The sequence below is a fragment of the Xiphophorus maculatus genome, chromosome 15 (genome assembly GCF_002775205.1).
Source record: "Xiphophorus maculatus strain JP 163 A chromosome 15, X_maculatus-5.0-male, whole genome shotgun sequence".
In the NCBI taxonomy this organism is placed as follows: Eukaryota; Metazoa; Chordata; class Actinopteri; order Cyprinodontiformes; family Poeciliidae; genus Xiphophorus; species Xiphophorus maculatus.
In genome coordinates, this window is record NC_036457.1 from 23,795,529 (window position 1) to 23,819,017 (window position 23,489).

The window sequence follows — 23,489 nt, forward strand, 5'->3', positions numbered from 1 at the left end:
TTTCAGACTCCTCTCATTAACGTAAGAGTTAGAGAGCTAAATATGATTGAAATATTTGCTACCTTCGATAAAAAGAAAGCTCAACTCTCTCATTGCAATAGACAGGTTTGCTGGTTTTGATTTCCAAGCAATAACAAGACAGTTTATCATGATTCAGCTAAAGTAATGCAATAATGAATTGCAGTCTGATTTTTATTGTTAATGTGTTTCTTAGCAGTGAAAGAAAATAAAATGTGTTACATGTCTTTTGCTGTAAGTATTTAATCACAGGAAGTTTTTTTTTACTTTTGTTTGTGCTGCAGAGCCACAGATAGCTCCTCAGTTCAGACGCTCTAACTGAGCCTGGGGTTCTATTGTTGCTCCTCCTACACATTTGACTAAACCATTATTCTAACAGTGGCAGGGAGGACCTAAAAGTTCACCCTTATTTTTATCTTAGATGAATGGAAGATTTATTTCATTCTTTGTTTCTTTGTTTCTCATATTAATACTGTTTACACACAAAAAGTTTATTTTATTATTTATTTGGGAGGAGGGAAGGAGAGAGGGGGGAGATTCTACACTTTTTCAAGATTTGGGGGGAGTGAGCCTCCCAACACCCAAATCCCATGGGATCTCCAACTATGACTGGAGATAAAATTGTCAAGTGAAGAGGAAAGTGAAGAGGATACTTAGAAGTTTGTCTACATAAATATAAAGTATGACATAGTGATGAGCAGTCATGTTTGTATGAATGCAAACCTGTACCAAGAAAATGGAATGCAAGAGTTTGCATCCATGCTTCTCTAAGAGTTGTTCTTTTCGGCGCCTTGTTTTAAGTAGTCACTTTACCCTTGAGCCCAAAATGTATTCCAACTTGGGACTACCTGACACATCACTAGGTGAGTGGGAGTAACAGGGGTTAGAGAAGGCCTGGCAGCTCAATTCTTCTCCCCTTGGCAGGTTCATCTGTTGTCTAAACACAATCAGTTGTGTAAGATAAGCTGGTGTGAGAGCAAATTAAATCATTCACTCCTTGCAAAAAAAAAGCCAATTCACCTTTAAACTCATCTGATGGCGTCTATCACAGTGGGATCCACTGCTAAGACCGTCATAAGCATTCTCTGTCATCTGTTTCAAAAAGCCCCACGTCTAGCTGGATGCTCTGACAAGCATGAAATGCCTTTTAAAAGCCCAACTCCTATTTTATGTTTTTCAGCTTCACTTTCAAGGCATGCGATTAGGACCATGACCGGGTGTTCTGACTATACAGAGGGATGTCAATAGCTCACACAGAGCTTATTTCTTATGCATTAATGTTGCCCTGGGCCTGCTTGCATTGCTCTGATTAGATGTGACTTATGTTCTTTGCCTCAATAAATAGTAGGCCTCAGTGTGGACATTCATCAGGCTCTGTTTACTGGCCTTTTATGCACGCTGAACTATGGTTGCATCTCTTTTATGGACTAAAGCCTGTGGTGTTTTCCCCCCCGATGTAAGAGTCTCTACATCTTGTGAGTAATTTAGAGCAATGCAGACATGCAAACCTGTGAGAATCCTGGCTGGGTGTATTTCTCCTTCTAAATCATTGAAACACTCAACTCATGTCACTGAATGGCCAGTATTAAAACTTTTAGAAAAGTTTAAGTGTACCTTGAAGAATGAATATTTATTAAACCAAATGCATTTACTAGCATTTTCACCAATATGGTGATGCTGAAATATTTCTTTGCTAGTATTTGTTTTGTTATAATATAAATATACATAAAATAAATGTCAGGATCGGTGTTTTGTTTTGTTTTGTTTTGTTTTTTGTGGAAGCCTGCTGCTTCCCACTTCCTCCACCAGATGCCGCCTAGGAGCAGAGCCCCTGGAGAGGCGTGGGGTCGAACCCGGGGACTCACCTGTGGCGCATTGTCTGACTGAGGCTGGGAGTATTTAAGAAGTGGCGAGCGACACTTCCTTGCCTGAGTGTTTGTTTACCTCGGTTTACCTGGATTCCTCCGGAGGTTTCCGAGAGGAGAGTTCTGTGGGTCGTTTGTCCCGGACTCCGACCAGCCGTCAGTTCGCTCCTCCGCTCAGTCTGACTTACCTGTCCGCCCTCCAACGGTTCGCTGCCTCCCCACGCCGCCCCTGGGTCCGTTGTTGCTCCAAAGGAAACATCCATCCGCTCCTAGTAAGCCTTTCCCTGCGTCAACATACATATTCATCCACCTTCCTGGATTCGTTTATTCTAACAGCTTCTCCTCGTTGACAGTGGCTGAACTGGTTGCCCCTTCCAGACTCCTGCTCCGTGTTTTCTCCCCAACCCTATTCCCTCTTGTCAATAAACTCCATTATTGTTTTGCACACGCATCTCCTGATTGTGTTTGTGCATGTGGGTTCGTAAACTGGAACCAAACATGACAGAACACTCAGGCCAACAGTCTACCCCTGCAGACGCAATTAGGAGAGCCTTGGCTGAACAACAATCTCTCATTCAGTCTCATGACGCAGCCCTGCGAGAGCTAGGTAGCCGGCAAGCAGAAACTAACCGCCGGTTAGCCGAAATATCCAATTTCCTCCAGGGATCTGCCCAACCGGACCCGAGCGCACCGCCAGCGGCAGCTCAAGCTCCGGATCCATCTAGCCACGCCACGTTTTCGGAGGTACGACCGCCAGCACCTGAGAAATTCTGTGGTGAGGTGAGGAAGTGTAAAGGCTTTATTTTACAATGTGGAATCATTTTCAACCACTCACCTCAGAGTTTTCGCCATGATAATGCCAAAATAGCTTATATGTTATCCTTGCTAACTGGACGTGCTCTGGAGTGGGCTGAGGCTAGGTTTCCCTCCCCCACCAATTTTGGGTGCACATTTTCTGAGTTTGTGAAGGAATTTAAGCAGGTTTTTTGTCGTGACACCGACAAGACTTCAGTTTCCCGAGAGCTGTGGACTCTCAAGCAGGGTCAAGGAACAGTTTCTGAGTTCGCTATTGACTTTAGAATTAAAGCTGCAGCATCTGGTTGGGACGCAGCTGCGCTAAAGAGCGCTTATTTCCACGCTCTGAGTGAGCAGGTAAAGGATGAACTAGCCACTTTAGATGAACCAGAGACTTTAGAAGATTTCATTAAACTCACCATAAAGATAGATAACCGCATCAGATCACGTGCTAAAGAACGAAACCGTCGTGACTCACCTTTTAGATCTCATTTTCAGAATCTACCTGCTATTTCTCCTGTATCCCCTGCATCAACACCTCTTCCCGAGCCTGAACCCATGCAGCTGGGGCGAACTCACTTAACCCCGGAGGAGAGACGTAGGAGGTTACATTCACGTCTTTGCCTGTACTGTGGTGAGTCTGGCCACTTCATTGCCAACTGTCAAGTCCGTTTAAACCCCCAGATCCGACAGTAACGACGAGGAGACTGTTGGAGCCAACACCCACAACCCAATCTCGTCTCATCCTACCGGCAACTCTCATAAATAATCACTTGTCACTTCCCCTGTCAGCACTTATCGACTCGGGCTGCGAACAAAACCTAATCGACTCGACTCTGGCCAAGCAGATGTCCATTGAGGTAGAACCACTGCCGGTTCCCCTCCGTGTTGCTGCCCTTAACGGTAAAGCATTACCTCATATCACACACAAAACCAAGCCAGTCTGTCTTGTCGTTTCAGGTAACCATACTGAATCAATATCCTTTTTTGTGTTCAGTGCTGCCAGTTCTCCCATTGTTCTAGGATTTAACTGGTTATCTGCCCATAACCCTCACATTAACTGGGTTAAAGCTCACATAGAGTCCTGGTCGTCCCACTGTCATGCTACTTGCCTCCGTTCAGCTATTCCCTCGAACTCCCCAACTAAGGATCCTTCTGAGAGTGAACCCCCCGACCTTTCCTCAGTACCCGTTGAATACCATGATCTGGCGCCTGTATTTAATAAAGATAACGCCCTGTCACTTCCACCTCATCGTCCATACGACTGCGCCATCGACCTTCTGCCTGGCGCCCCACTACCCAACAGTCGTCTGTACAATATCTCCCGGCCCGAACGCCAAACCATGGAGAAGTACATTAATGATTCCCTAGCAGCAGGTATCATTCGAACATCCACCTCACCCCTAGGGGCTGGATTTTTCTTTGTTGGGAAAAAAGATGGCTCGCTACGGCCATGCATTGATTACAGAGGATTGAACCAAATAACTGTTAAAAACAAGTACCCGCTACCACTCCTCTCTTCAGCCTTCGAACCTGTTCAGGGAGCGACCATTTTCACCAAACTAGACCTAAGAAATGCCTACCACCTCCTTCGAATTCGCGAAGGGGATGAATGGAAGACTGCTTTTAAAACACCTATGGGTCACTATGAGTATTTAGTCATGCCCTTCGGCCTGTCAAATGCTCCCGCCTTCTTCCAAGCATTAGTGAATGACGTGTTAAGAGACTTTATTAATGATTTTGTATTTGTCTATCTGGATGATATCCTGATTTATTCCAGCTCCCTGAAGGAACACAAGCGGCACGTCCGACATGTTCTCCAGCGCCTCCTAGAGAACCGGCTTTATGTCAAAGCCGAAAAGTGTGAGTTTCATCAACCCTCAGTCACCTTCCTCGGCTATGTGCTCGAGGGCGGACAGGTAAGACCGTCGGGGGATAAGATAAAAGCAGTATTGGAGTGGCCCAAACCTGAAACCCGGAAGCAACTGCAAAGATTTCTAGGGTTCGCCAATTTCTATCGCCGCTTTATACGCGACTACAGCCGGACGGCTGCTCCATTGACGGCACTTACATCCACCAAGACGACGTTTACCTGGACGCCCGAGGCAGAGGATGCTTTTGCACGTTTGAAGTCATTGTTTGCTAATGCACCCATCCTCATCCAGCCAGACCCTACCAAGCAGTTTATTTTGGAGGTCGATGCATCAGACTCTGGAGTGGGAGCCGTCCTGTCCCAAATTTCTTCGCAAGATCACAACACTCACCCTTGTGCCTTTTTCTCCCGCAGACTGTCCCCGGCTGAACGAAACTATGACGTGGGAGATCGGGAGTTGTTGGCGATAAAGCTCGCCTTGGAGGAGTGGCGTCATTGGCTGGAGGGAGCTGAACATCCTGTAGTTGTCTGGACTGACCATAAGAATCTTTCATACCTGCAATCCGCTAAACAGAACAACCCCCGACAGTCCCGCTGGTCAGTATTCTTTTCCCGGTTTAATCTGTCCATTTCCTACCGCCCAGGATCTAAAAACGTCAAGCCGGATGCCCTCTCCAGACTCTACACGCCTGATGATTCTGATGAGGGTCCAGCACCCTTGTTGCCCCCTAGCTGCACCGTAGGGGTGGTGACATGGGAAATAGAGGATATAATCCGTCAGGCTCAACGCCTGGAACCCCCACCCGAGTCTTGTCCCCTAGGGAGAATCTATGTCCCCACCTCCGTCCGACCCCGCTTCCTACGGTGGATACACTCATCCAAATTCTCCGGACACCCAGGTATGAGCCGCACAGTCGGGTTAATTAATCGCAGGTTTTGGTGGGACTCTGTTCACAAGGATGTGAAGGAGTTTGTTCTCGCCTGCCCCGTCTGTTCGAGAAACAAGTCATCTCACCAGCCTCCCGCAGGGTTGTTACAGCCCCTTCCCATTCCCAAGAGACCCTGGTCGCACATTGCCATAGACTTCGTTACTGGACTACCCCCGTCTAAAGGTATGACCACCATTTTTACTGTCATTGACCGCTTTTCGAAAGCCTGCCATCTCATTCCTCTCCGCAAGCTTCCCACCTCTGCTCAGACCGCCCAGTTATTGATTAAGCATGTCTTCAAGCTGCATGGCATGCCTCAAGAGATCCTGTCTGATCGGGGCCCCCAGTTCACATCACAGGTTTGGAAACAGTTCTGTTCTGCATTGGGTGCCAAAACTGCTCTCTCTTCCGGTTATCATCCCCAGACCAACGGGCAAACCGAGAGGATGAACCAGGAGATGGAGGCTACCTTACGCTGCATCTCCTCCTCCAACCCCGAAGACTGGGCTCAGCATCTCCCTTGGGTCGAGTACGCCCACAATAGCCACATCTCTTCTGCTACAGGGTTGTCTCCGTTCGAGGTCTCCCTGGGGTACCAACCACCTTTATTATCCGTTGACGAGGGCGAGATTTCGGTAACCTCAGTTCAGCATCATATCCGCCGTTGCAATAAGATATGGAGGGAGACTGTAACCGCACTCAACCACACAGCCGCACGAAACAAACGTCTGGCCGACCGCAGGAGGACGCTGGCTCCAGTCTATACAGCTGGTCAGAAGGTTTGGCTGTCCACTAAGGATATTCCCCTAAAGTCATTGTCCAGGAAGTTGTCACCTAAATTTATTGGTCCGTTTGAGATTTTGTCGGTTGTCAGTCCGACGGCTCTACGACTTCGTCTGCCCCCCTCCTTACGTATTCACGCCACCTTCCATGTCTCCCAGGTCAAACCGGTCCGGTCGAGCCCCCTTTGCCCTCCGGCCGAACCCCCTCCTCCCGCCCGTGATGTTGACGGTCACCCGGCATACTCCGTCCGCCGGATTGTGGACTCCCGTCGGCGAGGTCGTGGGTTTCAGTACCTCATCGACTGGGAGGGCTATGGCCCGGAGGACCGTTCCTGGGTTCCCCGTTCTTTTATTCTTGACCCCTCTTTGATAAGGGACTACGCCGCCTCTCTGCCGTCCACCTCTTCTCGGCCGCCAGGGGGCGTCCGTTGAGGGGGGGGTACTGTCAGGATCGGTGTTTTGTTTTGTTTTGTTTTTTGTGGAAGCCTGCTGCTTCCCACTTCCTCCACCAGATGCCGCCTAGGAGCAGAGCCCCTGGAGAGGCGTGGGGTCGAACCCGGGGACTCACCTGTGGCGCATTGTCTGACTGAGGCTGGGAGTATTTAAGAAGTGGCGAGCGACACTTCCTTGCCTGAGTGTTTGTTTACCTCGGTTTACCTGGATTCCTCCGGAGGTTTCCGAGAGGAGAGTTCTGTGGGTCGTTTGTCCCGGACTCCGACCAGCCGTCAGTTCGCTCCTCCGCTCAGTCTGACTTACCTGTCCGCCCTCCAACGGTTCGCTGCCTCCCCACGCCGCCCCTGGGTCCGTTGTTGCTCCAAAGGAAACATCCATCCGCTCCTAGTAAGCCTTTCCCTGCGTCAACATACATATTCATCCACCTTCCTGGATTCGTTTATTCTAACAGCTTCTCCTCGTTGACAGTGGCTGAACTGGTTGCCCCTTCCAGACTCCTGCTCCGTGTTTTCTCCCCAACCCTATTCCCTCTTGTCAATAAACTCCATTATTGTTTTGCACACGCGTCTCCTGATTGTGTTTGTGCATGTGGGTTCGTAAACTGGAACCAAACATGACAATAAACAAAAAGATCAATATCATAAATGTGCTTCAATTGAAAATCATTGTACATGTAATTAAACAACTAGTACTGCTTGTCTACTTGTCATTCAGACAACAAAACCCTTTCTTTATTTGCTAAGCAGCTTTTTGATATTTTGACAGTTTATCTCTGGTGATTAGTTGTAAGTCTTGAGATTGTAAAGCCTTCCATTAGTTTAGATCAGGCCTAAAAAATCCAACCTGACCACATAGAAGACAAATGCAGCACATTTGCTGCACTGGATGAAGCCAACACGTCTCTTTGAAAAAAAACTGTTGAAGTACAACTCAAAACCACTTCTTTCTCACTGTCTGCATTGGCCAAGGTACACCCAGACTAGTTGCCATAGCAACTGACAACAATGCCACTTTATGTTTCAGGATTCAACACCAAAAAGCACTTAAATATTTAGCACACAAAAAACAGTACATTCAGTCTGTTGCAGTAGCATGGTTTTAGGCTTAATGTTTATTTTGCAATCATTAATAAATGATCGCTGTGGTAGATAGCTACCGCTGCTATTAGCTAAGCTAACAGCAGTTTGCAGGTTATTTCTTTTCTGAATTCTTTAAACTGTAGCCCACAACATGCACATTACATTTAAAAACTGAATGACAAAATTTTATTACAGTCTTACCTTTACTATAAATGAAGCATGCCCCGCTCATTCTGCACAAAAATGTCCCTTCATCCAAAGTCTATCCTCGACATCCCAAATGGCTTTAGTGCACTCATGTTTGGTGAGGCTTCTTGGCAAATTATTTAAGTCACAAAGTCCCATCTGAGTTCACACAGTACCACACGTTGAGAAAAGATGGCAAAGAAAGCAGAAAAGACCTTTTCTAGCAGGACATTCAGAAAGCCAGTCTTGTATACCTGGTCTTTTAGTTTGACCGGGGAAGAGGTCTTGTAGTTTGAAGCAAACCTTTCAGCTCTGATGTTCTTTAGTATTACTTCCTGTTTCGATTGAAAATCCACTTTAGAAAACTGTTTAAGTACAGAAATGTAGTCATCAATGTTGACGTCAGAAGAGAGGAGAAAAAAATAAAGCTATCGTTGCACTTGACTTATTGACTGTATCCTAGCTCACTGTCTCTTACTCTGCAGTCATGGAGTCACCAGACCAATGTCTGGGATCATGAGCGCCCCCTGCCATAAGGCAAGAGAACTGCCTGCCTCACCTCGTCTCTATTTTCTGCCGTTTCTGATCGCTCCTCAGCACACAAATCACGTTACACACACAGTTGGGGACAAAAAACACTGTACATTATATGCATAAGCTAAATTATGGAAAATCAGTTCATATATTTTATTGGCGACATAAAGACAGGAGGAACATTCTCCCATCGAATGGTAGCCAGCGCAGTTTGCAAGAAGTTGTGTAATCCCAGGTGAGGCTCAGCTCACTGCTTCCTCACCAGCTGTGCTTCCAAGCATTTGAATGGGAAACTGTGAAATTTCCGCGATTTTTGAAGAAAAAATTATCAACATTTGCTAAGTTAAATAAATACTTTATAGTACAAACCATTGGGTGAAAATAGCAATATAAATTATCTTATCATCATATATTATTTTTCCTTGAAGCCAGACCTCACATGCCTCCCCTGACCGCACGTCACGGCAACTACTAACTTAAGATATTTCCAGACTTCTGAATTTGCACTCTGTTAGCTTACTGGTGTAACTTCTCCAATTTTTAGATTTTGCTCAACATACTCCAGCTCCATTTTATGTCTTATTGTAATTGCAGTGTGAGTCAAATGCAAATACTCTGAAATGTGTGATTGAGCAGGACTGGGAGCAGGGAGCAGGACGGGACTGCATGTGCATTAGTTGTGCAGTTCGCTGCACTTGTTACAATCTGATTAATGTAAAGAATCATCTTACACTCTTCATGCCAATGATATTTTAGCCATTTGGATGGACTAACCAAATAAAGATGAAAGTAGCCAAAATGCTAAAATATATCAAAAATAACAAGGAGGGGGCGTGCTGTGGTGGCGCAGGGGGTTAGCACGCCCCACGTTTGGAGGCGACGCGGACGTCGCAGGTTCAACTCCCGGTCCCGACGACCTTTGCTGCATGTCTTCCCCCCTCTTCTCACCCTCCTTCCTGTCTGCCTACTGTAGAAAAAAATACGAGCCACTAGCGCCGCAAAAACTTCTCCGGAGAAAAAAATAAATAAATAAAAAAAATAACAAGGGACATGACAGAATAGACAAATGAAGAGTGAGGTTTGATGAATAACAATTAACATGGCTAGTATTAAACAATCTTGTACAATGCGTAATGTTTTCCTAATTATGTCCAACCCTAATTTGCACTCTGAATCCGAATGGCTGTGGAAGCCATCGACTGGCCTTTGGCATACTGGTTTGGCTCAGTGGCCACAGTGGTTGGAAAACTGTAGGTTCAGTTCCATCTTCCTCCCTGACCAGATGTAGTTGTTCCCTTGGGCATAGCACCAAGCTGCCAACTGACCTGTGTTCGTGAGTGAGCCAGACTCATGGTCTAAAGGCAACTTGTTACTTGTTACAAGTAACTTGTTACTTGTAACAAGTTGTTACAAGTAAAAAAGACACAGAAGAAATTCTGTCCATTTACCACTTAGTTTGGGGTAAAATCAAATCAAATGCTTCTGAAGGCAAAATGGCAATCTGTAATTTAACTTAAAAACTTTGTGATATTTTAACCTGTTTTTAATAGCCTGACTTACTTTTCTAGTTGGTTTTTGTGGGTAAATATCTTTTTGGGGGCTGAATTGTATGGATCATTAGTTATAATCCTTGGCCTACTAGTATCTTCACACCAAAGATGTAGGAAGCATTTCAGGCTCACAAAACAAATCAAAACACAAAAAGCTTAGAGTCTTTGCTAATCATGTTTCAAACACCAACGTTTTCTCATCAACAACTCCCCCCGGTTTGGAGGAACAGGAGAAGCAAGGTCACAGTGTCCATGACACCATAAGCAGAATAAAAAGGAAGCCTTGAAACTTGTAAGAAACGGCTTAAGACTGAGTTGGCATTATGCTGGATCCTCTCCCTAACCCTACACATACGGGAGAAGGCTCCGTCTGTCTGCCGAGTTCCGCACGTCCACACAACCAGGGCATTCATCCGAGGTACCTGTGCTTAGCAGGAGATAAGTAGCTTTCTGTGAGAAACAATGAGAAGATTAGCATTCCCTTACACTGTGTTGGAGGGCACCAAGCTTCGCCCTCTAAGAAGAAAAAACCCAAAGGAGGCACCGGCTCGGATGTACACAGCAAAGATCAAAGCCGCACTCTGATTAAGTTCTTCTGAAAATTAAACTAATTCTGCTGTGGTTTGGGTCAAACTAATACAATAGCCAGTTCTTAAATGCGGAAAAAGTTTGACTAGCTTTCCAAAGAAAACATACTTATGCTTGTTTCAAATTTTGTGACAGTTCAATTTAGCATCATGACCCTAAATTGACTCCAGGATGTCAGATTATTCAGAGTATTTAATTTCATTTTTACTCTTAAAAGATGCAGCTGTAAATGTGTTGATCTTATTTTCTGTTGTTCGGAGCAACAGACAGCTTTTCCTGCTGATAGTGATTCTTTAAAAATGCCTCCTTACAGTCCTCTGCGAAACTGCAGGTGATTCTTGCTCACTTTCATTTTATCTGGCAGGAGGTAATTATCTCAGAACAGACATGCAGAAAGGTATATTTTAAACTTAACTTAAAATAAGTGAAAGACCATGAAGTGAATGTTGTTAAAGAAACATATCTGCTGTGGTTAAAAGGGAGATATAAAAGAAGGAATATAATCTCAAAAAATATGATTGCTTCAACTCCATTAGTCGCTGCATACATCAATACAAACGCCAAAGACCAAACTTAAACACCTGTCGTCTCTCTCCTTCAACTCCTGCTTGGATTTGGATATAGAAAATGAAAATCACTCCAAAATTAAATGCAGTAAAATGATGGCCTTTCTCTCTGGCTCTGCTGTGTCATGAATCTGCACACTGTCTTACTAAGAGGACCTCGATTTTTTGATCTGCTGTGAGCTTTTTCAAATGGCTTTTCAGTGACATGGAAAATACCCTTGCCTAATCGTCTTTTGTTTCGTTCATTTAACTCACATGACAACAGGAGAGTGGGCCCTTAAGGGTGACCGGGCAGATACCCGTAATGGATGACATGGCTTAAAAAAGGAGTTGTGCTGACAGACATTGCAAGACAGAATTGAACTCTCCATTATGGGAATGAAAGAACAGGATCCACAAGTGTGACAAACCCAAAGCACCCTGCAGCCCAAGCAAAACCGCTGCTAAAAATGTCCCCAGTCAGCAACTGGGCATTATCTCTGGATTGTTCCTGTGCCTGTCAACCCTCCTGACCTTGATGCAGCCTGTGTTAGTCCGGCCACCCCATCACAGATGCAACAAAAAGAGTTAGAACAATGTCAAGCTAGCTCATCCCTGCAAACTCATAGATGTTTGATTGGAACATGCAAACCACACGCAATGACTCCCAGACTGAGAATCAAATGTAAGACCTTCTTGCTAAATGGCAACAGTGCAAATAAACTACGAGTAGACTTTGCATCTTAGAGCAAACCATAGGACTGTGCGATAAAACAATAACAATAGCTAATGATTGCAATAGACAAGTGATTAGCATCAAAAGAAATTTCATCCAATAGAATGTCGATAATTTCACTGCTCTGGAACCTCAAAGAATTATGGGGGATGTAGGGAATAAGGCTTTAGCCACTCAACCCCTCATAGCCCAGGTAAACAAGGCTGGTGGCTCTTTCGTTGCCTAGCAACAGACTGTTGAGTAAATGCCCAACATTACCGCACTCCAGAGGTCTGTGCGAACTTGAATCCGATTCAATCCGGATATCCGTCAGACAGAGAGAAGTTTTTGTGACCACAGATGCGTACTTTGTGATGAACTGACTCATACAGGAAACAGCAATCACATCGAACTGTGTTGTGTGCAACACCGAACTGATAATGTTGAGAGTCAGTGGAACCAGTCGAAATGACCTGTACTGTGACTGCTGCTCTCGGTGCAGCACTGATGGTTGTGTGGTGGCGGGCCTGGTGGAGAAGAAATGGGGCTAGGCACTCAACAAACTCATCAGACTTGCTTGTATCAATTACAGTTGTGGGAAAAGAAGGAATTTGTCAAGAGAAGTGTCAGCAATCTGTAAACTCGACTATTAATCCTCAAGTATCGCCGGATACACAGTCAGAGAGGTTCATGGAATACACACAGTATGTGTGAGAAGTTTCATTTTTCTTTTTTTTTCTTTTTTTAGCCAGTCATGTTCCATAACTGCCTAAAACTAATAATGATAAAAACAGGATGGAGTAAAAAGAGAAAATACGTACAACAGCTCAAGAGGAAATTGTAAATAAAAGACAAAACCAGTTTGGCAGCATTTTTGGATATTTAAAACAAAAAACTAATCATTAAAAATTAATATTGACTGATATGGAATACTTATGTCTTTTTACGCTTTTCTGCCATATCACCCAGTCCTACTTTGCATGATTCATAATTATTCCCATGCTTGGTTATTATTAAACAGTAGTACTGGTGTTTGGAAGAAACTCTGAAATTCTGACAGAAGCAGCTGCATTTTCTGCAACAAAGCCACCTTGACACTTTTTAAGTTCTGCTTCCACCTCTCTGAATGTCGGTGGAGAAGAAACTGTGCAGTTATGTAATAAGTTATTGATTTTCCTCTTAAAGGAAGATTGAAGCACAGAGCCAGGGGTCTGAGGTTTCCCAAAGGAGCAGCTCCACTGACAACCCAGCGCTCCCTGCTGCTTCTTGCGGTAGCGAGACCCCAGGGCCCCCTCACATATCACTTTCACCTTCATGCCACAGGGACACAACACGGAACACCAAAGCCATTGTCTTCTGACATGGAGTTCGCCTGTCTGATCACATCCCTCTCAAGAAGCCAGTAGGCAACCAATTACAAAAAAGACATCTGTGCCACAGTTTGGATAGCTAAAAAGGGCAAAAGCTTAGAATGGCAAGAGGTTTGAAAGCAGGGATCGATGGAGATGTCTGAACCTGTTAGTGCAAGTGGAGATGAGAGCCTCTGCACTGCAGGGAGGGCTCCTTTGTCATGCAGGGGGGAGGGGCACAGAGAGGTGACTCCTCTGGTGATCAGGGGTCAACTGCTGCGATCATCCATCTTCTTCTTGGCAGTGTCCTGTCAACCAGGGCGCTCACATTACTAAACACAACCGGCAGGCCTTCATTGTGTTCCTGTGCCGGTCTGCAGCCATGTGTAAATGAAGGTAATATTCACCGACTTCATGTATGGTCTAATGCGAACCTTGGCGTCACCTTGGAAATAACATTATCTGACATAAAGTCACAAAGGTCTCCTTTTCTGGGGCTTACAAAGTATAACTAACCATCTGGCTTTGTTTGTGTGAGAATGAGGAATGTTTTCTTGGAATATCTCCCTTCACGTGATGCGGCGTAGGGTCTCCAATTAGGCCTGGCAGGTCAGATTCCAAGAATTCAATCCCAATAAGCCGTCACTTTTTTACACTTGCTAAATTTAAAACAGTCATGTCCAATTCACATTTGAAAAGAAGTCTTAGGCTGGAAAGCATAAACACCAACAAAACATCCATGCCCCATCACAAAGAAAATGATGTTTGACTTTCAATAAATATCAGAAATCTGATGACTGTCTTAATTTTAGATTTTCTCTCCAAATGCTTTATGAAAAAGAGTAATGTTTCTAAGTTTATTTCTAATGTGTTGGCTTGCAATGTTGCTCAGTTCTGCAAATGAGTCTGGTGAATGAAGACGTATAAGGAGCCTTCAGCCTGACAGTCATCCGTCACGTAAATGTACTCAACAGGAGAAAAAAATAATTGAAACCATAGCACAGCTTAACAGGAATCAACTAAAATGTGTAAGAATTAAAAAACACAGAAAAATTCAATAAAGTACAAACTGATACTAAAAGCCAGCTCTTCATCTATGACTGGTCCCAACAGTCTTGCATGAAAACTATTTTCACCTCCATATCGATCATGAGATTCTGATTATGATAATGTATGAGATAAATGTTCCTTATTTGAAGAATAAAAAGGGGAGAGAATATTGGTGTATAAGAAGACATGTCTGCATGGTTGTCCTGTACTGACAAAATGAAAGTCAGAAAGTCTCAGGGACACAAAATCCCCGTTGATCAACATGAATCAGAATTTTCCCATCAAAACTGCTGTAAATTTCTCATCATCAGTCCCGTGACATGCTTGCATTAAACTTCTCTTAACCACACTTTGGTTCATAAAACAGATGACACAGCATTGATGAAACACCTCTAGGAAATGTTGGGCTGTGCTGCTTTATCTGTGAGATTCTTATTAGATATGATTCATGAGGCCTGAGCACAACAGACAGGATTATGCCTGAAAAGAGAGACTTCAAACATCTGCATGTCAACATCCAATAAATGTTGAAACTTGGTTGAGACGTTTACTCAACTTTTTCATGGAACAAATTACCTCCCCATTTTCAGCCTAGACATCTGTTTTATCCATAACCTCAACCAGATCCATCCTCCATGGATTTAAGCCAATCCTATTAATGTCCTTTATCGGTACATTCATTTACATGTTTTACTCATTTATTTGTTCAGTTGTAAAACTTCAGCTTAATTTAAAGCATTGTCTTATTCTATGTCGTCACCTTCCTAGTATTTTGTCCTATGTCATTTTTTGCCAAAAGTGTTGGGCACAATATCTTTGCAAAAGATATTGTGGCAAAACAATATCTTTTTGCCTAAAATATCTTTGAGAAAAAAAGAGATGGTGAGATTTTTATTTTGTACCAAAATCACTTTTTTTGGCAAATAAAAATTTGATCTAAAAATGTTGCCCTGAGACTCACGAGACAAAAATTTTGATAATGATTTATTGCAACATTTTCACAATCCAAGAAAGGTGGACAGGATCCATGTTCCATTAGGTACACACCGTTTGCATTCGAGTAACAGCCCCAACATCTGCTAGACCTGAATATTAATGTATTATGTGCTTTGTGATGCAGCCTTCTCAGTGTATATGCCAGCCCATTGTTTCTTTATCACATAACACTTGAGAACAAATATTTACCAAGCCTCCGAGCCCCAGACTCAGAGATTTTTCTAAAATGAGGCATTTTGTTTAATTTGATGTGTTGACAACGCTGCTAAATTCCACAGAAAGCACAGCTGGCACGGACCAAACCGTGTGGATGTCGTCCCTTTGCTTCTCCTCATTCACAATGTATATTTGAAAGGGGAGAGGGTGAGGGTCTGGACGTGAAAGTACAATAAATAGTTTTCCTCTCTGCTTGCCAAACCCCATTTTTAACTTTCTGCTTGTCCATTCCTAAGCGGAAGTACCAGTGGTTTTGTCTACTAATGAGAAGACATTAGAGCAAAAGACCCACAAAGAAATATGGTAATGTAGTCAGGATTGTCTATAGGAATAATAATCTGAAACTAAATGTGATCTGTTTTTTTTACATTCTACAAAAATACATTTTTGTCCCTCTACCAGTGGAGAAATTGAGATAGAGTTGAGGTGACTCTTAACCACGTCAAAGCAACAGAAATAAGGTTCTAGATTTTTACACACAAAAAGTTGTATGATAACATAATTCCTCTAAGACTCTAGTCTATATGACTAATCAGAAAAATCCAAAATATTTTCTGAAAAGTTAGTGTTTAAAAATGTTGGTTTTATCTGTCAGTGGGTTTGCACAAATCAAACAATAAATAAAAAAAAAAACTTGCAAACAAACAGATAAAAACCTTTCTACTCTCTCTGACCAACAATTCAGATTGAGAGTTTCATCTGTCAACTGGGCCAAAGGCTAAATCTTCACCTTTCAGATGAGCCAGCATATTATTTTCATTTTACATGATCAATGACTTAGGTTCTCTTTTCATTACTCAGTTCAGTTCAATTCCTTTTGGTTTCATTTAAATATCTTGGGACTCCGCCCCTAAGCAATCAATTTTATAACATTGTCAACTCTATTGGAACTAGGAACCTGAGCAAAGAATGCTCCATCTGTGTGTTTGACTGCTACCTGCCAGGTCAGGACAACAGACAGGAAAAGCCCTGGGAAGCTCTTCATAGTAAGCACAGGGTTGTGACAGGATCCCATCCATCACCAATTTATTCCAATTCCAAGTGATTTAGGTCCACTTGGGTCTCCTGTGGGTTCAGCATACACCTGTCATTTGCATAATTAAGCTCTGGGGGAGCAGTAGAAGGCAGTCATTTGCTGCATTAAATCCTCACCTTATCAATCAGAGGGAACATCAAGACATATGAGGACTCATGACACTTGGCTTCCTGCCTTCATTTGAAATGCTAAACAAAACTTTATCTCCATGCCTGAAGCTGGGCCTGGCTACTCCAACTGCCAACTGGCTTCTATGCATGTTAGCTGTCTCAGGGAGATGAAGCTCTGCCCCTTTCCTCTGGGGGCTCAATCATCAATCAGTCTCCAACTAACTTCTGTCTAAGTCCTAGACAGTCAAGACGGATGGGGCCAGCATCTACAGGATGCTGCAGTATCCCATTAATTCTCCTGTTAGCATGCACTAAGAGAAATAGCTGCAAGATGTGAAGCATTTTATCTGTTCTCTAGCCGTCACAGTCGGTTTCCTTGTTTGGCCGAGGGTCACTAGTTAATCATTTCACAGGCGCTGGTAGTGATGTGTCAAAATCAGACAACATCCATTCTCGGTATTGAGTCAAACAAAGACATGAGTGTCCCCCAACAAGGGCCCGTTCTGTCTGAATGACTCGGTGGCTCCACCACAACCAGCAGACAGTGCTGAACAGAACCAGGGGATGAATGGATGCTATTTTCACAACGCACACTTCTTCGCAAAATGAAACCCTGGCAGGCTGCTGGGACACTTCAACGGGCCTTTTTCAACACTCCCTCCACGGAGGCCACTGAACGAACGCAGCGGGCGCAGAGACTGAGTGACATTTACTGCAATACAAAGAGTTAAAGACACACTGAGAAGAGGGAAGGGGGTGGACACAAGTGAAAGACAAGGGGTCCCTCTTTGCAGAGAGTGATGAATGAGTGGATCACAACAAGTTTTGGAGAAGGTCTTTCGCTCCACACAGGGGGTTCTCAAATGGAATGACTGACAGCTAAAAGCACCAACTCCACCTGCACCAACATGTCAGCTGGATACTTTACTCACTGCTCATGTTATTATCATGGAATCCTAAAACAGGCTTGTCTTAGGAGAATAACTGCTGTATGAGAACTGGTGCTCATCTGAAATTAGGACATGTCCATCAAATTAAATGGATGTAAAAAATAGAAACAGCTATGTTGCCAATTAAATCTATGGCACCTAGTCCTAAAATCCTCCAAAGGTCGGATTTGACAAAGACAGATTTTTTTTCTGGATCTATAATTTAGCAAGGTCATTTTATGTGTATGAGTGTGCATGTGCATGTATGTGTGAGTGTGTGACCACTGTGAAATCCAAAACAGATCTCAGACATCGAGCATTTAACTGCAGCAGTGTTGACTGATGGTGACAGAGTCTACGAGGCTCCTAATACTAGAGTAAATCGCGATTTTCAGCAAGAAAACTATAACTAACAATTCTGTCACAACAACTAAGCTGCATCAATTCTAGAGGGTTACTTCAAACTCCCCATAAAAGTGTTGTCAGAACAAATTCTAAGGGATTTTACCAAAGCAGTTCCAGATTCCAGGTTTCAGGTGGAGCCAAGAGAAAAGCGGTCATAGATCAGTTCGGGATAAAAATCTCAAGTTGTAGCCCTAAACTTCACAGTGTTTATGCAGTAGATTTGTATTTTAATCCCTTTAGGTCAGGACAAGCATTCACAGATATTTAACAAATTGAGCCTGAGAAACATGGTTCAAAAAAGAATGTGCTACACATCAACAGCACTTTTTCTTAAAAATCTGTTAACTACCCAAAGGGCTTTTGTTTGTATTTATTTTTCCCTCACATAATAAACATTTCAATATGCTTGAGGAGGATTCTCATTGGAGAAATTCAACCCTTCTCCCCAGACTGCTACAAACAGATGCTGAAGTTTAGATTCTTATTAAATGACAGTTAACGAAAAGCACGAGCCATTTTCAACCAGTATTACTGAAAAATAATGTCTAGCACCCTCTCTCCACAAAACCCAGAAGTTTGTGAGGAAACAAAAAGCAACCCTCAAAGCCAGGGCATTTTCTTGCCATGGTAATTAGTTTTTACCCTGGTTAATGCAGTGGAAAAGCAAGAAGGTAATAAAATCCAAGGGACGCTACTCTGTTTCTTACAGTGAGAAAATAACCCTTATATATTGATTTCACCATTGAGATCAACTATTTTGGATCAGCTTCGTGAAATTTGCCTCATATTGTTTTTACAGTCACAGACAGTTGGACTAACTGCTCTGTTGTTCAGCTGATAGAAATACTTTGAATAGTTTCTGTTCTTCAGGAAACTACTGAATGGACAATTTGGTGTCAATGGAGCCTCTGCAAGAAGTGCTGATGGTGCAACATGATTCTCATTTTATTTAGATTAAGGACCCCTAAAATACAGAAGTGTCTCATGGCTCAGCAGAGATAAAGCTAATAAAGGTGCAGCGTCAATAGCTGGAGTTTGATTCACATGGATTTAAACAATGCGGGGATAAACTCAGCATGCTGCTGCCTTACCAAGAGGTGCTTCCTTAAGTTGGCCCTCAAACAGATTAATTAATAGAAACAGGCTTCCGTTGTGGGGGCTTTGCAGTGAGACACAATAAGAAAAGGAGGTTGGAGCGATTAGTTTTGAGTTGCAGCGTTCTCCCTGTGGAGAGAAGTTCTGAGCTTTTCTTCAAACCTGAGGGCACGACTGGATCTTATGCATATTAAAACAACAAGAACAATAAGAAGTCGCTCCATGGGGCTGAATCAGTGATAGCCTGCTAACATTAGAGACATAACACAACTTGAGGCAGGCTGTGTTGCTCTAAATTACATGGCCTAATATATTTCATTAGCACACCTCCCTCAGAGGGGTCCCTAATGGATGACAGCGTGGCAGAAAGCTCGTCTGCCAGGGATGCTAATTTGTTCTAAAGCGCATTCCGTTCACTTATTACTGGCTGCTGCTCCTTATAAGTGGTTTAGATTGAGGTTGTCCACTTTGAAAAAAAAAAGGTCTTGGCTGATGATGCACGCCACTTTAGTTCTATGACCTAAGACGGCCCGGTTTAATCTACTGGATCTATTCTAAGGATTCTTATCATTCAAGTCGGGTAGCCACCAACAAACAATCCTGCAAATATTTCAGGAGAGAAAAGGCAAATTATCTTCTACAGTAATGTCATTATTCCAGCCTCACAAAAACAATTGAACCCTTCTTCTTCTACTGCTACAGAAAAAGCCGCCGTATCTGTTATCTGTTGTGTCAGGACTGTTTGGGGGAACAGGATGGCACAGCTTCCTCTGAACCAGTGGACTCTGCTGCTGACCGAGTCGGCTTTGGATCACTTGAAGAGAAAAGCGTTTGTGCTGAAGAGCTCAACTCAACTTATTGTGTAATCCCTAAGTCAACAGACTCAGACAGATAAAATGAAGAGCTTCACAATCAATTAGAATAAAATCTAATGATTCAGCTGTATGAATCCTTTTACCAACACAAATATTCAGCTGTCCATGTCCATATTGTTAATATGCTTTCTATCGTTTGGTATTTAAGCAAATTACAAGTTTGCAAACTACATATTTTGTCTTTTCAAACTATTGCTGTGGTATGACACCTCTAGTCACACAGATTAAATGAAGTTCAACTACTTACGCTCACAAGCATCTCCTTTCTGATGAAATCCAGCTTTGCATATACATTTCCCAATGGGCACGAGCCATTCCCCTTCAGCGCTGCAGTGCATCTTCGGGGAGTTATCGGCCTCCTCCTCAGCATCATTAACACACATGCCTTCCACCTCCACCAGCGAGGAGAACTCAGATCCTGTCACTGTGTCTGGGAAGGTGGCCAGATTCTCAATGATCGACCAGCACTTCTTGTAGTAGACTTTGACGGAGACCAGGGCGATGCACGCCCCGACGTCCTGGAAGGCGAGGTAGAACCCCCGCCTGGACAGGGGACCGATGATGCGCACCTCCGTATTCAGCTTCATCTTCCTCTCGCCCAGGTCTCCCTGGGTGAAGCTCTCGTCCGCCGCAATTGTATCAATTTTCACATACTGATTCTCCCTCAAGCCGCGGCCAACCTCGGAATCTGTTTCCTGGTAATACAGGTTGAACGTCTCCTTGCAGGCACCCACCACACCAGGCAGGCTGTTACAATCCCTCAAGGTGAACTTCAGCTCAACAAAAATTCTCTGGGCATCGCCCTTCTCTATCCAGTTAGTCCGAAGCCAGTTGTTCTGATTGGGCTCCATGACTTTACAGACCTGGTATGTACGAATGGGTGTGTAGTTTTCATCCAAGCCACTGATCTCTTCCCACTAAAAGGAAACAAGATGAATTAAAAATGAATCTATCCATAAGGAAATGCATTTCAATATTGCTGTGAGATACAGATGGAAACTTAAATTGGAGCTGATCAAACTAACTGATCAAAGGTGAATGAAATCTAGAGACAATAACCTGCAGAGGGAGGAGGAAGATTGAATGTTCTATCTTACACACACATCTTTAAACAATGATTGTGTTTTGTTTATCAGATTGTCCTTGCATTTTTTATTTTAAAAGTTTGTCACTGCTTGCTTTAATCAGACTTGTGCAAATGCTTCACTTATGGCCTTTGTGCTCTGAATGTTAAAAGCCGGCTGCATTCGGAGGCACAAACCAGCATCGCAAACTCGTCCCTCTCCTGCTCCTTTTGTAAGAGGAGTAAGAAACCACATCACCTGTGTGTGCGTGTGTATTTAAACCATTATTGTCCCCTATTACACAGCAGAGAAAGCAGTGAGTGAAAAAACATCGAAATGCAGAGGGCATCCACTGGAATGCATGTGAGCAATGCAGGGATTCTGCAGACTTACCCCATTGGGAGGATAGGAGATCCACTCCAGCTCTGTCTGCTGCGCCTTTGAGTCCAGTAGAATCACTAGCGACAGGAAACCAAGAGGCAGGTGTTTAAAACTCACTCCAGGGGCAGGGGGCCTCCCTATAGGCCATATATATGTGTGTGTGTGTGTGTGTGTGTGTGTGTGTGTGTGTGTGTGTGTGTGTGTGTGTGTGTGTGTGTGTGTGTGTGTGTGTGTGTGTGGGTGTGTGTATGTGTGGGTGTGTGTGTGAGCGGGTGTGTGCGTGTGCACCATGTTTTTATGTCCTTTTTCTGTCTAGGTTTGCATGTGTCTATCTGTCTGCAAGGCATAGCTACCTGTGACCTCATTCCTGCAAGCAGCAGCTCTAAGGCTGAAACATGCAACAAAAGGCGCAGCAGCAGCAGGCAGGTCCTGGTCTGCTGGGAAACTTTTCATTGAACACTGGAAACATCCGGAGGTCGGTCATCATTTGGTGAAATATTTATACGTGTAATTTGCAATTACTGGCTGCTCTAATACTTCTAATTGTTTCATTATGATATGAAGATAAGAGCATGTATGCTTCTTGATCATTTTAAATCATAATAACTATAAGACCGTTGAATGTTGTAAAACTAGCGGCTTATTTTGGATGTGTTTCCTGGCAGCGCATGGCGGAACCGCGGAGACTTCTGGAAATCAACTTCTTTAAAGAGGTTTTATTATTAGCAGTTAGATCGATTCTCTGAGAGGCATGGATGGAAAAACAGCCCGGCTGCACTCAGACGACGCGCTGTGCGCTTTGTGGATTCGGAAAAATCCCGCAGATAGACATTTAAAATTCACCTCATCAGATCTGTCGGCGCAAAACTGATTAGTGCTGATAGACAGGCTATATATATATATATATATATATGTGTGTGTGGGGGGGGGGGGGGTCGTTAAAAATCAAGTTGATCCATTAATTACATTTTAGAATGTCCTTCTTTTAATATATCTGATCCGATTTGCAAAGCGCGTCCAGTTGTACCCTCCTTTATCTTATTTTGTTTCTCGCAGCCTGGCTTAAGTTGAGCGTCTGGAAGCGACCGCGGCTCCGTGGCGGACTGTCGTATTTCAGGCTGGACTGTCAGAGCCGAGGCCACTTTGGAGGAAATAACCGTCCAAAGCTGCGTCCTGATGGACGGCGCACTCACTCCGAGCAAGGCCAGCCTGCTCATCGATTCGCTCATATTACCCAGTTAGTGAAGACAGATCGCAGCTTTAGTGCTGAGCAAACAAGCTGTTAATACCTGGAACAAAAAACAAGATAATCTGCAAATAATCCACGTTTCAGGTTTGGATCACCGTGCGTAAAAACACGAAGAGCAACCCGCCTCTCTGTCGTTGCTGTCGGGAAATCATCGCCGCACACGCTTCGCTTCTAATAATATTAACAAAAGTTTAAATAATTGATAAATAACAAAACCAGGGATGTCGTGACTTTTGTTCATTTTTTTCCACAAGGACGTCAGTTTATTCCGGACAACGACTTGCTGCTCCGTGGGACAGGCGAAAACAATCCAAACTTTGGGAACTCACCTTCTTTGGCGTTCTGGGCTCCCCCGCCGCCCGCATGGCAGCACAGGAGAAGGAACGGCGTAATCCACAGCCACGGGCTGGAGCTGGAGCTGGAGCTGGAGCTGGAGCTGGAGCTGGAGCTGGAGCTGGAGAGCATAGTGCCGCTGCGGGTTCAGTCTGGACCGTAACTCTCGCTGCTGCCACCGTCTCTCGCGCTTCCCATTGACGACACTGAAGCGGTTCTCTATAACGATCCGATGGTCCCAGCTCAAATAGTGTTTGCTGCCGCGGGGAGGAGACAGCCACTGCACGGCTATCAGTCACCGAGATGGGCGGGGTGAATGTCCAATGGGCGCGCGCCAAAAGAAACGTCACGAAAGCAGAGAGCAAATAGGGAGGAAATGCTGGTTTTCTTGTGTGTGTGTGTGTGTGTGTGTGTGTGTGTGTGTGTGTGTGTGTGTGTGTGTGTGTGTGTGTGTGTGTGTGTGTGTGTGTGTGGGAGGGGGGTGTTTGC

General features: G+C 44.0%; 1 protein-coding gene across 2 annotated transcripts in view; it reads right to left on the reverse strand.

Annotated features, from left to right (window-relative positions):
- The window catches only part of epha7 (EPH receptor A7), a 131,681-nt gene extending 108,418 nt beyond the window's left edge, over window positions 1-23,263 (reverse strand). Inside the window, exons 1-3 of one of the 2 annotated variants that reach the window (XM_023347225.1) lie at window positions 22,997-23,263; window positions 21,431-21,495; window positions 20,221-20,890 (exon numbers count right to left, since the gene is read on the reverse strand). In XM_023347225.1, the coding sequence (XP_023202993.1) occupies window positions 20,221-20,890; window positions 21,431-21,495; window positions 22,997-23,132 (871 nt within the window). In that variant the 5' untranslated portion in view covers window positions 23,133-23,263. The remainder of the gene's footprint in view (window positions 1-20,220; window positions 20,891-21,430; window positions 21,496-22,996) is intronic. The other variant, XM_023347226.1, reaches the window with a different exon arrangement.
- Window positions 23,264-23,489: the final 226 nt, after the last annotated feature.